This window comes from Pelobates fuscus, chromosome 5 (assembly GCF_036172605.1).
Source record: "Pelobates fuscus isolate aPelFus1 chromosome 5, aPelFus1.pri, whole genome shotgun sequence".
Lineage (NCBI taxonomy): Eukaryota > Metazoa > Chordata > Amphibia > Anura > Pelobatidae > Pelobates > Pelobates fuscus.
Genome location: NC_086321.1, coordinates 125,724,425 through 125,739,286, shown reverse-complemented (window position 1 = coordinate 125,739,286; position 14,862 = coordinate 125,724,425). Strand labels below are relative to the sequence as shown.

The window sequence follows — 14,862 nt, the reverse complement described above, 5'->3', positions numbered from 1 at the left end:
TGGTCGGCATACCAGATGAGGTCGAAGGTGCGTCGGGTGTTATCACTGGCTTGTCTGTGGGGGATAAATCCCACTTGATCCGGATGTATAAGGAGGGGGAGTAGGGGGTTTAGTCTTTCGGCCATTACTTTTGTGAATAGTTTGACATCAACATTCAGTAGGGAGATCGGTCTGAAGTGACCTGGATCTAGGTGTGATTTACCAGGTTTTGGGAGAAGGCATATGTTTGCTCGTAGCATGTCGGGGGGGAGAGGGTCTCCACGCATGAGTGAGTTGAAGAGTTTACTTAGTTGTGGGATGAGCGCTGTCGCAAAGGTTTTATAGTAAAGGCCTGTGAACCCGTCTGGACCTGGGCATTTGTTAGGTTTGAGGGTTTTGAGTGCGTTTGCAATTTCTTCTGCTGTGATTTCTGTTGATAGTCGTTGAGCTCCTTCGGGTGTTAGTGAGGGTAGGTTAAGTGCGTCTAGGTATTTGTTAATTTTAGTGGTCAGGAGGGTGGGGTCGCGTCTGTGCTGAGGGCTATGGTCATATAGGTCCGTGAAGTATTCCTGGAATATGGTGGCAATTTTATCTGGTGACTCTTGTGGTGTCCCGTCTTTAGCTTTGAGTTTAGTAATATTTTTATGGGCTGTTCTACGTTTGAGTTTGTGGGCGAGTAGTGTATCGGCTTTATTGGATTTTTCATAGAAGAGTTGGCGTGTCCATTGGAGGGCTTTGGTGGTGTCTGTGGACATGAAGTCTTTTATCGCGATTTGGAGTTGATGTATTTTGGTTTCTAGGTCTGGGGTAGGTTGGGTTTTGAAGTCAGCTTCTAAGAGGCGAAGTTCTTTAAGGTTCTGTTCCAGTTTTGCTAAGCGTTGTTTTTTGTGATGGGCGGCTTGACTAATTAGGGTGCCCCTAATCACTGTTTTATGTGCTGCCCATAGGATGCCCGGTGAGGTAACCGAGTGCGTATTTAGGGCGAAGTAATCTGCAATGGCTTGAGACGTGGGGTTTCTAATTATGGGGTCGTGGAGTAGTGTGGGATTCAAGCGCCATGACCACTGGCGGGTGGTTAGAGGTGGGGTCAGTGTGAGTGAGATTTCCGCATGATCCGACCATGTGATTGAGCCAATCGAGGTGTTTGTGATTAAAGGTAGAGTGGATGGGGATGTCAGGAATAAATCTATACGTGAGTGGGATCGGTGAGGATGGGAGTAGAAAGTATAGTCCCGGGTGGTTGGGTTTTGGGTTCTCCATGCATCTACTAAGCGGGTGCGTGTGAGGAAGTTTTGGAGCAGTTTGTCGGATTGTGAAATCCGTCCACGGTTTCGAGGGTTTGTGCCCCTTCTGTGTCTGTCTATCGCCGGGGAAGGTGTGGCGTTGCAGTCTCCCCCTATGATGTGGTGGTGTGAGGAGAAAAGCGCTAAGTGTGCCTGTAGTGATTGCCAGAAGGAGGCTGATGGGACCGTGGGGGCATAAAGCGATGTGAATGCGAATCTTTGGGGGCCCATATTTCCTGCGATCGTGAGGTATCTCCCCTGGGGGTCAGCAATTGTCTTATTGACTGTGAGAGGGCATGCTTTGTGGAGTAGGATTGCAACCCCATTTTGCTTTCCCATCGGCGAATTTGCTAAAAAATATCTGTTAAAGTTCCGGTTAAGCAGCGGGAATGTCTTGTTGTGTGGGAAATGTGTTTCCTGTAGCAGAATAATTTGAGCGTGGGTTCTGCTTGCCCAGCGCATCGTTTGGTGCCTTTTGAGAGGGTTATTAAGTCCTTTGCAATTGATCGAGATACATGTTAGTGGAGGTGACATTGTTATTACTCCCTTTTTTGCGATTGTGATGGGAGTCTGACGGTCTAGATTCTAGGCGCGTGAGGACCAGGCGGGCGAGCCGTACCAGTGGTTGGGGTGGGGAGGATTGGGATGGGTGATGTAGTGTTGGTATGTGGTGGTGTGTCTGGTGTGGGTGGTAGTGTTATTCAGGAGTGTGTGAGTATGGAAGGTGTTGGGGAATTCCTGGTCTTACAAGTAGCCAGCCAGGAGTGTGGAGAGCGGAGCTAGTCCCCTTGACTCGTTGAGGGAGTGGGAAGTCAAGGGTGAGGTGTCGGAGCCGGGTTTGGTGGTGGTGGGGGTCAAGAAGGTCGGTAGGATTCGAGCCTTCCCCCGAGCACCTAAGTGTACTGTGGGTTTGATGGATTGCTTGAGTATTGTCCATGAGTATTGGTGTGTAGTCGCGGTCCTTGTGATCATAATACTGGGAGGAGTTAGGTTGTCTTACTATCTCCTATGGGGTTTGTCGTGGGTCTATGTGCTTTGGTCATGTTCCTCGGTTGTTTATTACTGTATTTGTGTTGGGTCTTTATGTGTTTCATCGGTGGTGGGGCTTCCTGAAGGTCTATGTTCGTCCCAGATGTGAGTCAAAGTGATCTATGTCTGACACAGGTGGGGATGGGGTTATTGGGTGTTATTATGGCAGTGCGGTGGTTGCAGCGGGTTGGGTCCTATGAGTCTGTCTGAGTAGTCCTGTGGGGAGGGGTTAAGAGTCAGGTGGGGGAGCGGATCTTAGCCTCAAGGGCGATTGTCAGTGCTTACTCAGGGTAAAGAAGGGGTCTGTGGGGGTGTGGGTGGTTTAGCTAGGGACGTACTTCTGGGTGTCGGGTGGTGTGGGCGTGGAGGGGACAATGGTGCAGCTTACTTGTTGTCTTAGTGTAGCATCTCTGTTCGGTGTTCCCTTCCTGTGAGGATGGGTTTCCCTCGCTAGCGTTGTGTGCGGGAGGACCTGAGGTGTCCCTGTAGTAGTGGGCGGTCGGTCTGTGGCAGATGGAGGGCAGCGCCTATCTCTGTGATGTGGTACACGTGCAGAAGAACAAAATGACAGTTCATCATTATATCATAGTAACATATTAGCATTTCAACAATATAGAAAAAACATGAAAGAGAAAAAAAAAAACACATTATGAACTATATCTCCGTAGTCTAATTGAGTGATACCTAGTCTCTAGTGGAGGAAAAGGGAGAGATCACGTCCCATTAAGTAAGTGTGGGTGGTCCCTGTTAACTTTTGTTTTGTGTATGTGCCAACTCCCGGACCCGCTGATGTTGCTCTGGGTTCTATCGGGTTGGCAGGTCGTTGGTGTGTAGGCGAGGGGCTGGCGTACTGCTAATTGTATGCCCCCTGCTCCTGGGTACATAATTAGGGGCCCATCTATTGTATGTACAACTGTAGGTCAACGGGGTGAGGTATGCATTCAATGTGAGGCTACATTATTAATTAGTGTTGTCGGGGGGGGGGGAGCCTCCCCTGTCCAGTCCCCTTTGTATTTGCACTTACTGTGTGCGTCGGGCCTACCGTCCCCTGTCTAGTATCACCTAGGTTATATGCCGTATGTCGCTATGGCCCTGTTAGCCTGTTACATGACATGCAGAAAATAATAGCATACAGTTACCAAAAACGAAGGTTAGGCAGGCGGTTCAAGGTTAGACCAAGGGCCGGCAGATAAGGTTAGCAGTATACAGGTAATGTAGGTCCATCTGAACATAAATTGTCCCTAGACCGAAGTACAGCGGTCCTGTGCCGTCAGGGCCAGGGACCCGTGGGTCCTCGTTGCAGAAATACTTTTAAATTACATAATATTGAAATTGAAAGCATTTTGTTTTCATGCCGGATTTGTCAATCACAGCCATGGGAGGTGTGGCTTAGGGCTGCATAAACAGAAACTAAAGTGATTTAATTCATGAATGGCAGAGATTTGAGCAGTGAAACTTCAGAGGCATGATCTATACACACACAAACTATTCATTAAACTAAACTTGTCTTGGTGACTATAGTGTCCCTTTAAGCTTTGTGCCAAAGTGATTATGGTGCAGGGGCCCTGTATCCGCAGCCCTATTTCTAGAAATGCCGCCAGTTCAAGACATATAATTATACTACTTTTAACTTGCAGTTTGTCATTATTACATTCTTCCTATAGATTGAAGTCTTGTTTTGGATTGACGGATGCCAGAGATATTTTTTTACAGTATGTATATTTTAAAAAAAAAAAAAAAAAACACTTCTGGCATCTGTCAATCCAAAGCAAGTCTTCAATCTATAGGTAGAATGTAATAATTACACAAACTGTAAGTTAAAAGTGCAGTGTATTCAGATTACTTGAGTCATTCACCGTGTACGTTATATGAACATTTATATGGCACAAGTAGAGGAGATGGTGCAACCGCATAAATGAGAAAAGGGTGGAACGCTATGTAATTATTTTATGTTCTTTTACTCCAAGATATTATTTGATTAGCAAAGCTTTCCAGCTTTTAATATCTCACTTATGGGGGAAAATATAATGAACATAATGTCTTAACTCACAAAAAGTAAATGTACTTTTTTTTTTTCCTCTCCTTTTTTCTTTTATGTCCACAGTACTCTTACCTGCTCACTAGTCAGCTGGAATCTCAGCGAATCTACTGGGAAAATAAGATTGTCCGTTTAGAAAAGGATACAGCAGAAGAAGTAAGTCACAAGTCTGATGTACTTTACCTTTGACTTTGATGCTGTGCTAGTAGCACTGGGCAAGATAAGTAAAAGCAGCAGAGGGGGGTAATATTCTAATGTACAGTTAAAGCAGATTAGCTCTTTTTGCCCACTTCCTAAATTGCTTTTGGCACCAATAACCGTTAATGGTTTCATGATGTTTTCATATAAGCAATGGAAAGTGCTAATCGGTTTACTCTTTTATTTCACATTTGTCCATATTGCTATCCTTTGAGGTTGTCCTAGAGATCCACAAACTTAGCCCTGAATGGCCCATTATTTAAAAAAACAAAAGTGGAAGTTTAGTTCAATTCGATGTTACAGAAAGAAATGTAAAACTTCTTGTAATCTAAAATTAGTGTAATAATACTGACATTTCCTTGTCCTCTGATCTTCTTGAAAACGGTTTGGTTTTGTTTTAGGATTTAGAATTGGAACTACAAACACAAAGCTTTTTATTATCTGCATTTTGACCTGCTTCAAATGTAGACATCTAATTCCCTTCATTCCCTTGTTGTGAGGTGTGCTTCTGAAATAAGTGAATATAAAAAAAAAAAAGATTATATATATATATATATATATATATTACACACACACACACACATTTCCAAATACTGGTCATGTTTACTGATGGTATGCACACGTTTTTATGTATTTTGTGTGAGCTGGTTTTTTTTTTTTTTTTTCTCCCTACTGCAACATAAACATAAACACACACACTCCACTCCCACTCCCACCCCGGAGGATAGCAACATCCAAGTACCTCCAGTGACTCAGACAGACATGTAATGAAGAACAAGGTCCAAGCCAACCACACACACCTTACCAGTCATCAGTTATCCAGCTGGAATAACAACCTGACCAAGATAAGAGCTGGTCATCATGGATGTCAAGACCCAAAAATTACTCGCTATGAATGGTTGAGTATTTTACCTAAAATCCGGCACCCAGAGACTGTACACTAACCGAAAGGAGGGAGGGGTCTGAGGAGTGTCAAGGCCACAGTCCTGGATAAAACACAGAGCATCCACAAGTACATCATGAAGATGGCTTCCAAAGATGAACTGCTAAAGGAATGCCTGAGGAAACAGAGGATGCAGAAAAGGAGGAACTTCCATGGCAAAACAAACCTTTCCATGGAGTGTACCATCGGCAGATGGTGGATGTGGCTCACATAATGAAATCCTACAAAGGGTTGGGAAATGCAGAACTAAAAGACAGCACTGAGGCACTTATCTTTGCGGCACAAGAACAGACACTTCGCACCAGATCAATAGAAGCTGGGGTCTACCAGACAAAAGTGTAGATGTACAAAGAGGCCTCTGAGGCAATGCAGCACATAATAGCCATGTGCAAGAAGTTAGCAGGGACAGCATACACAGAGAGGCACAACCAGGTTGTTTGGAATGTGTGCCGAAATATCTGTACTTAATATGGTCTGAACCTGCCTACGTCCAGAAGGTGGATGCCACAAAGGTTTAAGAAATGTAGGGCTAAGACCCTGTGGGACTTTCAAATCCAGACAGACAAGCAAGTAGTGGCCAACTAACCTGAAGTGTGGTGATAGTCAAAGAACAAAAGACTGCAATGGTGGTGGATGTGTCAATGCCCAGTGACCATAACATCAAAAAGAAGGATCAACAGAAGGTGGACAAATACCAAGGACTTAGAGTTTAGCTAGAAAGGATAAGGAAAGTGAAGGCAGTAGTAGTCCTAAATGTGATGAGAGCACTCGGGGCTGTTACCCCCAAGTTGGGAGAGTGGCTTCAGCAGAATCCAGGTGGGACAGCTGTCCAAAAGATTTTGCACAGAACCATAAGACTCCCAGGCCTCTGGTAGAGGGTCTTGAATGAGGTATACACAAAAATGACTAGCCAGAGGACACATTTGCTAGTAGTCACTTTTTTAGTTGTTGTTGCAGCTGCAGAATATTACTTTATTTAGAACTGTGAGTCTTAGGAGATTCTTGATGCGTAATTTCATGAAGGAACAACAAATAAAAAATAGTGGGATTTTATTTTCAAAATTACAACTGTTCGGCATGTGGATAATTTCAAGAAATTCCCAGAAAAATTGGCCCGAACTTTCAGCTCTTGATTACTTCCTGTGGGGATATCTGAAGGAGCAGGTGTACGTGAACAAACAGGCTCAATGAGAATATCTGGTTAGGAATCCAGGCGCTTCATCTTCAAACATTAACTAACTAATGTTATGGACACTGCAATCGAAAGGGCCAACTTTGCGAGGCGGCAAATGGAGCTCATGTTAAAAGATGTAATCTAGTCTTCCGTACCTAGTCAAACAAATCTCCATATACATTCTTTTAGTTAGCATTTTTTTTAAACTAACATTTTAGTTCCTTGTTTTTGTTTTTTGTTTTTTTAGTTTGAGATGTTTTCCCATGTAGCTTAACCTTCATCATTTGTAAATAGCCATAACACAGCTCATCATCATCATCATCATCTTTGTATAGGTGTTACCCTAATTTCATCACTATACTTGCCCAACAGAAAAGTCCACATCAGCGGTATAAATACAGGAATTGCTGAAATGGATGTAAATTAAAAATGACGATTAAATGCCTATTTTAATCATGTTACATAGGCCTGGATATGTGAATTTTAACTGTATCTGTATGTTGGGTTACATTAAAACTGGCTTATACTCTCCTAAACATAATTTAACATTTGTTAATTATATTTGGTAAGGCTTTTCATAGAACATTGTTACATTAAAAGGTTAAATTAAATTGCACTCTCAGTTGATTGTTTTGTAATCTTAAAGTCCCATCTTCAACCTACAGGAGGTGCATTTGTGTGTAGTTGAGTGGTTTCCATATGGATGCCTGTAATCTGCCCATAACATTTATAAGCACTGTCCTCAGATGAGTCCTGTGGCTTCCTGATAGTGGTATCTAGATTGTGCACTGCTGTATTGCCCATGATATCCTCACCCTTTGGCAATGTATTTCTCTTCAGGATGTTCCTGCACTGATAGGATTAACCCTTACAGACATAGCACACCAGGGACTTTTAAACATACTTGCAATCAATATAAAGGACAGCCCTATTGAGCTTGTTGCTCTAAAATATCACCGCTTGCAGTGAGCAACAGTAACTCAAGAGGGAGATCAGCCCATTGTAAGTACACATTTATACACGCAAGGAGAGATATGTGGAAGGTTCAGGGGTTTTGTATACGTGTGTGTAATTCCCTTATCATTTAGCTTTTGAGATCGGTTAATACACCAACTGAAGAACCTGTTCACACTTCAACTCAATGGTTTGATTTCCACCAAGGACCTCTCATTCTTTCTGTCGAAGTGTCATTAAAATTGTCTAATGTATAATCTAAGACATATTTGAAAAAGGGAAATATCTTATTGTGTATTTTGTGGCAAATTAAATAATACTTTTATTTCTAGATTAATAATATGAAGGCTAAGTTCAAGGAGACCATAGACAAGTGTGACAGCCTGGAGCACAGACTAAATGACTTGCTCAAAGAAAAACAAGCTTCAGAACGGAGGTAATTGAACATTGCCATACAAAAGGCTTTAGAGATTATGTGGTCTATAAAAATAAATTAACATTTTAAGATTTTCATCACTATTGCTATCGAGGTAAATATTGCCAAGATAGAACCAACTTGTAGAGTTTGCCAGGTTTTCATTGATTTATTTCCCTCCACTCTTGGGGGAAGTTTTTTTTTTTTTCTGAGCGAAGCCTGGCATTTTAATGAGCTCATTGGTGTGGTCAGCTTACTCTGTTATTGCTAGTCTTGCACTGCAGGGCTTACCTCAAGAGCACTAACAGGAGTTCCTAAATACCAAAGGAAAAAAAAGTTACCTGCACACTTCCCAAATCCCTATGCATATTTAAATAGAGGTTATTTAGTAACTCCAATGGCCATTAGATGCAAGCCCACCTGCCACATCAAGGCAAACCTCTCAGGTGGTTCCTACACTAACTAGTCACCTTGCTTCCTTGAGCTTCAGGCAAAGAAATCTAATGAGCCAGAGAGTTTTATTTTTCTAAACCCCCTACATAATTAACCCTTAACAGGGAACACATGGGATGGGTGGCAGCATTGTAACATGGCTGTGTGATACAAAAGCAAAAACAAATACACAAAAAAGTCCTGCGCTAAAACTCCCACTACTCCTGGGCGGCCGCAACCACCATAGTACACAACAGCCCCAATACACTTCTCACAGAAGCCTGTCATTTGAACTATTGCCGGCTCAGAGCGCATACGTGAACTTCTGGCCAGCGAGGGGAGGGAGGGTTTAAAATAAACTGGGGGATGGGGGGTAAACTGCCCGAAACTGAGTGAGGGTTGGAGCGGAGCATTAGTGCCCGCTGACGAGATGTAAAATATGCAAATAATTCACATTAGGCAGCCTGAAATATAGTTTATTATTAGCTTTTTATTCATGTTAGTGTTTCCACTGTATAAAATTATTCATACAAACATGAAAATCATCACTGCGTAATTAAACCAGGCCAATAAACACAGCATCTATTGGGATTTTTTTTACAAAAGGGTTTTACCCAGTACCTGCAACTTTTATGGGTGCATTCCTATCTGGACGTAATTATAATTTTTTTTCTTGCATTTATATAATGCTTAAAATAAATCTCCTGGTCTTTGAAGCAAATCCTCTGCTTCCAAGCTGCAGAAACCTCTACCCAAACTCAGATATTGCCAACACTAGTTAGCCATTTTCTGTGATGCTTGTTAACCCTGACATCTTCTGTTTTTCTCTCCCCTATAATTTGAAGGTGCACCCAGCTAAATGCCAAAGTAACCAAACTCACTTCTGAATTGAAAGAGGAGCAAGAAATGAACAAATGCCTAAGAGCCAATCAAGCGGTTCTCCAAACCAAACTTCGGGAAGAGGAGAACCTACGGAAAGAAACCTGCGAACAGAAGGACGGGCAGCTAATGGAAATGCAGGAGCAGCTACGTGATGTAATGTTCTATTTAGAGGCACAGCAGAAAATTAACCAAATGCCTGTAGACACCAGACAGGATATTCAGGGAGGCCAGATCAATATACCAGTGGCATCATCTAGTTCTCCTCCATCATCTACAAGGCATCCATCCCGGAAAGGGCGTGGAAAAAGAGGAAAATAATCCAAAATCTCATCACACTGGTTATCTAAATATGGTCTTCAGACCGCTATATGGCCTGCTTAAATTAATTATTTTCAGTGGGCATGCATTTAACCAGTAAAGATTCACCCGTTTCATTGCTGGAGATGTGTGAAAATTCTTAAACATCTTCAATAGCAGATTTTGAGCACAGTTCTTTCCAGTTTTGTAGTTTTAAATCCTTTGTCATTAGGATGCTGGAGCTTGTAGTACGGGATCTTCGCGAAAGCTGGTTTTATTTCGCTGCCAGAGGTGCCTATCACTAGCAGACACTCTGTGAGAGTGAAAGGGTTAAGGTTTCCATTAAAACATGGATTCCCAAATATGTCCTTAAGTGTAAAAAAAAAAAAAAACTAATAATTTTGGAAATTCCTGAGTTACATAGAAAATCTAGCTCGTTTCATATTTGTAAGTGTGCAGTGGTTTGCATACTTCTAACCTTATTACTTCATGTTTTTTTTGTGTTTTCTTTAAAGGTACTTGTAATCTGGTAAGGGTATTTAAATCATGAGCAGTACAATCAGGTTTGTTCTGATAAAAGACTGAAAGAAGCTCTAATAGCCATTCATTGTTTTTTGCTGTTCTACACCCCTCGTCAATATTTAAATGCCATTATTTAGAGCACACTCAGCACTTTGTAAATGTTTGTAGGTAAACTCACAAAGCTGCAAGGCATACTTTTCGTCCTGAGAATATGGGAGGTTTTAAGGTTCTCCTTTGGACAGTAGAGAACATTTACAGCGTTCAATGTAGCACCTGTTAAACTATGTGCTTAAGCCTTTGAGTACCAAACAAGAGTGCTTTGCAGTGTTACATGACCCTCTAGTGCTCTGCAGGTTTAATTACTTATTTACATACTTGTTACAAGTTCGTTTTAGGTTAATGAAGCTTTGTAATACTCCTGTCAGTGAGTATGTGTGAACATATATTCCCAGCCACTGTAGTGTCTTGGTAGTACATTATTTACAATATCCGTTCATCCAGTCTGATCATCAATGTTCCAGCTATATCGAAGTGAATTGTGCAAATGCTGAACTGTCTCAGTTTATAACTATACAATTCCTTAGCTTTTCCAGTTCTAATTTTCTTGCTGAATACCTTCTGTAAAATGATGTACAGAAATTGTGCATGAAGACATCTTTATTTCTTTTAATAAGTACAGTTTTTCACTTGGTGTACTATTTATGAATTAAAATGAAAAAAAAAATGCTTAAAGGTTTCAATTTTGTATAATTTTTTTATTTTTTTTTACCAGAGAGATTTATCCTGTTTATTTTCTATATCTCAGAAATGAATATTCCAGTCTATAGGAGAATTTGAATTTATTTAACTTTTTCCTATGTTTGATCTTTCAAGTGATACTATTACTTAATGAAGGTGATTGCTCAGCACTCTGCCCAATAAACACTGCTGAAGCGGTCACTGAGAGGAGTTGTGCCCATTTACAAGCAAGAAAAATATTTCCCAGTGACACTTTCATGTTTAGAGTGAAATTGTCACCCCACCATGTTCCAGGGGCTGTCATGCACACTCACACCTATATACAGAATTGCTGTATAAGCATGTTGGCACTCGGTCGTTCCTTCAGTGTCACTGTACTTTTCATTTTCATAGCATCCCATCTGCTTTTTAGGTAGAGGGCCAGGAATTGTACCATCAAGACTAATGTCCAGCCACGTTAAAGCAAGTCTGTCACTAATTTGGTGCCCAATCCGGGGATGCCTCTCTATAGCCCCCGCAAACGTTTCTGGGACCAGTCCAGCTTACCACTTTCAATTTTGTGCTGATTTTCTGTCCCTTTGTCGTCATCTTTGTGTTAAAGATGGCAGCGGTTGGAAATTCCATGTTCTTCCCTTACTTGGGCATGTGCATCAAATGGTACGTAACACCCCAATGCTTCCATGAGACCCGTGTTGACTTTTGTGAATAGTCTATTTTTCCTGATCTCTTACTACTTTTAAAAAAAAAAAAAAAACAGCAGCATATGGGAAAAATTCTGGATAGTAGGTATCCTAGCATCATAGATCAAGGGTATGCCCAGCTGTTGGGATAACTTCATTGTATGCTAAGCTGACCCCTGCACAGAACAAGTAATAACTCACCCACATGTGTTTGTTTTGTACACAAAGTGCTCATTGTATGATTGGCTGTTTTGAATAATGGACTTGCTTTATAAATTGTCTCCTCACAGCAGCTACTCGTTTTATTTTATAGAGCGTTCTTACACCACATATCCTTAAATAGAAGGTCTAGGATCAAATAAAGCAGTTTTACCTTTGACAGTGGTTCTGAGTCTGTTGGCTAATGTTTTATCAACTGAAACTGGTCGACTAGGTAGCAACCCCTTTCCCAGGTTGTGGCAAAAAGAAAATGTTTGTTTGTAATTGGCTTGCTGTCACTGCTTTGGGAGGTACATTCTGTAACTAGATATTATGGAGCTACAACTCCAGTCTCGTAGACTCAAGTTGATTCCAGAAAATACAAACATTGACTGTTAACGGGGAGATTTAAGATTAACAATTTCTTCACTGTCCAGATAAAAGTACAGAACAGTGAAGGGTTAAACCCTTCACAAACTCAATACAAACTTCTTATGCTATCTTATAAGAGGAAATCCAAGTATACAATTAGATTAAAAGGTTCTAAGAGGAGAACATTCTGTCCTGTAAAGTATATCTTTTTTGTTTACAGCATGTAGTGAGAAAAAACAGTTAAAATAACCTTTATTAGAATGGGGTAAAGATAAACAATGAACTTAACGAAAAATGGGGGTTTTAAAAGAGTATATTGGTAAGACACACTGGACTAAAAGACAGATGTGTCAAGCCAACGTGCGGGTACTCATGCCTAATTTTCGACACTAGACAATGCAGTGTTCTTGCACTCTGTCGTCTGTGTCGTGATGGCAGTAATATGAACCCACACTATCAATATATAAATATATCCAGTAACGGAGTATGTCCGTGAATTGGGCTCGTACTATGAGTCGTGGTAAACTCCGGTGACTGGACCGTGTTGCCTGTCTGTCTTTAGCCGTGAGTAGTGCTCGGCTATACAGGTAGCTTTCCAGGAGAACAAAACTACTGAGTTCACTGCTGTCGTTCTAGTATCGGACAGTATCAAAGTGTGGGTCCCCAAATCTGAGGTACTTGTCGGTAGTTTGACCTGGAGGGGGAGACAGACGTGGCTAGATATTGATAATGTGAGAGGGACACTGAGGGAGCCGTGATCCAGCTGGGAGAACGTTGGATCTGGATGCGGTTCCTTCAAAGCGCTACCCGTATGAAAATGTGATCACTGTTACGGAGATGCTAGCCTCCGTCGGGCAATTAGTAGTGATTCCTCAGTATATGTATACCTCTCGTTTTTAACATTAGTTACTGGTGATCCACCTTTTCAGTGTGGGTGTCCTGGGCTGAGAAAGAAGAGGCAAAAGAGGGGTAGAATGGTGCCTTCGTGGGTACCAGGTACAGTAAAGAGATAAGAGGTAAACAAGAGTGGAGGATGTATGATACGTGTGCGCACTGGATGTCCCTTTCGGAAATTTAAAATAAGTAAATAGTACCCTACTGGGTGCACCGAGTGCTTGTGTGCTCGGATTCATACACACGGTACTTGTGCACTGGGGTGGCTGGTAACCGTCCCGTATGGATATACAGAGTGCCCGGGTAGCTATTCGATAGTGCAGCCGGGATCTAGTAAACCGGGAGGTAAGTATATATGAATGTAACGTCCGCGGAGTGCGAGTAACCTTAGGGAGAACGGGTAAATGTCGGACCCGGAATCAATCATAGGTATCAGACTCCAACCCGACGCGCGTTTCGCCTTTGTTACGAGGCTCATCAGGGGGAAAGGACTGCCCTGATTCGTCAAGTTTAAATAGCCCGCTTATGGGTCTCATTGGTTCCCGTGTTGGTGAGGGGGAGGGGCCAGAGTACGGTGGTCATAGGGGCACAAACAGGTGCTCCTAGTGAAAAACGTAATGAATGACTGAATACTTTCTTTAGTGAAAGTGTGACGATTTGCAAAATCCTGAGAGGATTGATAGGTTTGCCCCAAGGGCTGATTAATGTTGGTTGGTACTTACTCCTAGTGCCATCCTAACTTGCTCTCTTAGGGAATCAGCCAGTTTGCTGAGTGATTAGCCTTAGTGTGAGTATTAGGTCCAAGGAGAATGGATGACGAAACTTAGAATGCCCTGAAAGGGCTTGGGTCACTGAAAGTCCGTGTGGTTAGGCTCTTATTGAGTCTGTAGGTGACGGGTGCGGACTTGTATGTAGAGTCGGCCCGGTAGTGAGTGACATCCCGAAGTGATGAGAACTGGGTGATGGCTTGACTTGGATCATAGATCAATGGGTAGATATCACGACACTAGTTAATATAGTGCTACCTTTATTGTGCTGGCTGTGTCGTGATAACAATAATGATGTGAATCCCTAGTGTTACTAAGTATCCAGTGATGGAGTATGTCCGTGAATAGGGCTCATTACAGAGAGCCGTGGTAGACTCTCGTGTTGCATGACCGTATTATATACTGCCGTTAGAGTGGATGGAGCCTCAGAATATTGTCAGGGTAGAACGGCTGGAATAAGCTTATTAGTAGGGTAAGCCATTTGGCCGTGGTAGAGTAGAGGGGTCCCATGTATACATCATCTTAGTGTATGAATGGTGTATAATTAAATTCCTCATTTAAGCCAAGGGGGGGACAGTGTCTTGAAGAAAAAAATCCATTGGGACTCTTTCCTTAGCAATACCTTGTTGAAATCTCCCTTTCTGGGGTTAGGGAGTAATTTTTCAATCCCTTGGAATTTGAGATTGTCTGGTTTCCCCTCGTGAAAATTTTGAATATGTCTAGCCACTGGAGTGGGTGTCACCTTGTTGTTGATGGACATCACATGCTGTAATATTCTCCGTCTGAATTGTTGGAATGTTTTCCCGATGTACTGGATGCCGCAGCTGCAGGTTATCAGGTAGATGATTCTCGTAGTGCTGCAGTTAACCAGGGCATTCGTCTCTACTGTAGTGTGAGTTTGTGTAGACGTAGTAGATTTGGAGGGTAGAATATACTGGCAGGCCTTGCAGTGCCCGCATCTGTATGTCCCTTTTGTTTCCGTTAGCCAGGTCGTGGCCGGTGGAGCGGTTGCTAGATGACTCCGAACAAGTTGGTCTTGGAGATTGCAAGGTCTGCGTGCCGTGAGT

The 14,862-nt window shown here is 42.3% G+C and overlaps 1 protein-coding gene across 1 annotated transcript in view; it reads left to right on the top strand.

The window, feature by feature from the left end:
• Window positions 1–10,872, top strand: part of BRAP (BRCA1 associated protein) — a 58,708-nt gene extending 47,836 nt beyond the window's left edge. Inside the window, exons 10-12 of the mRNA XM_063454253.1 lie at window positions 4,396–4,485; window positions 7,931–8,034; window positions 9,291–10,872. Coding sequence (XP_063310323.1) covers window positions 4,396–4,485; window positions 7,931–8,034; window positions 9,291–9,645 — 549 coding nt within the window. The 3' untranslated portion in view covers window positions 9,646–10,872. The remainder of the gene's footprint in view (window positions 1–4,395; window positions 4,486–7,930; window positions 8,035–9,290) is intronic.
• The last annotated feature ends 3,990 nt before the right edge of the window (window positions 10,873–14,862 follow it).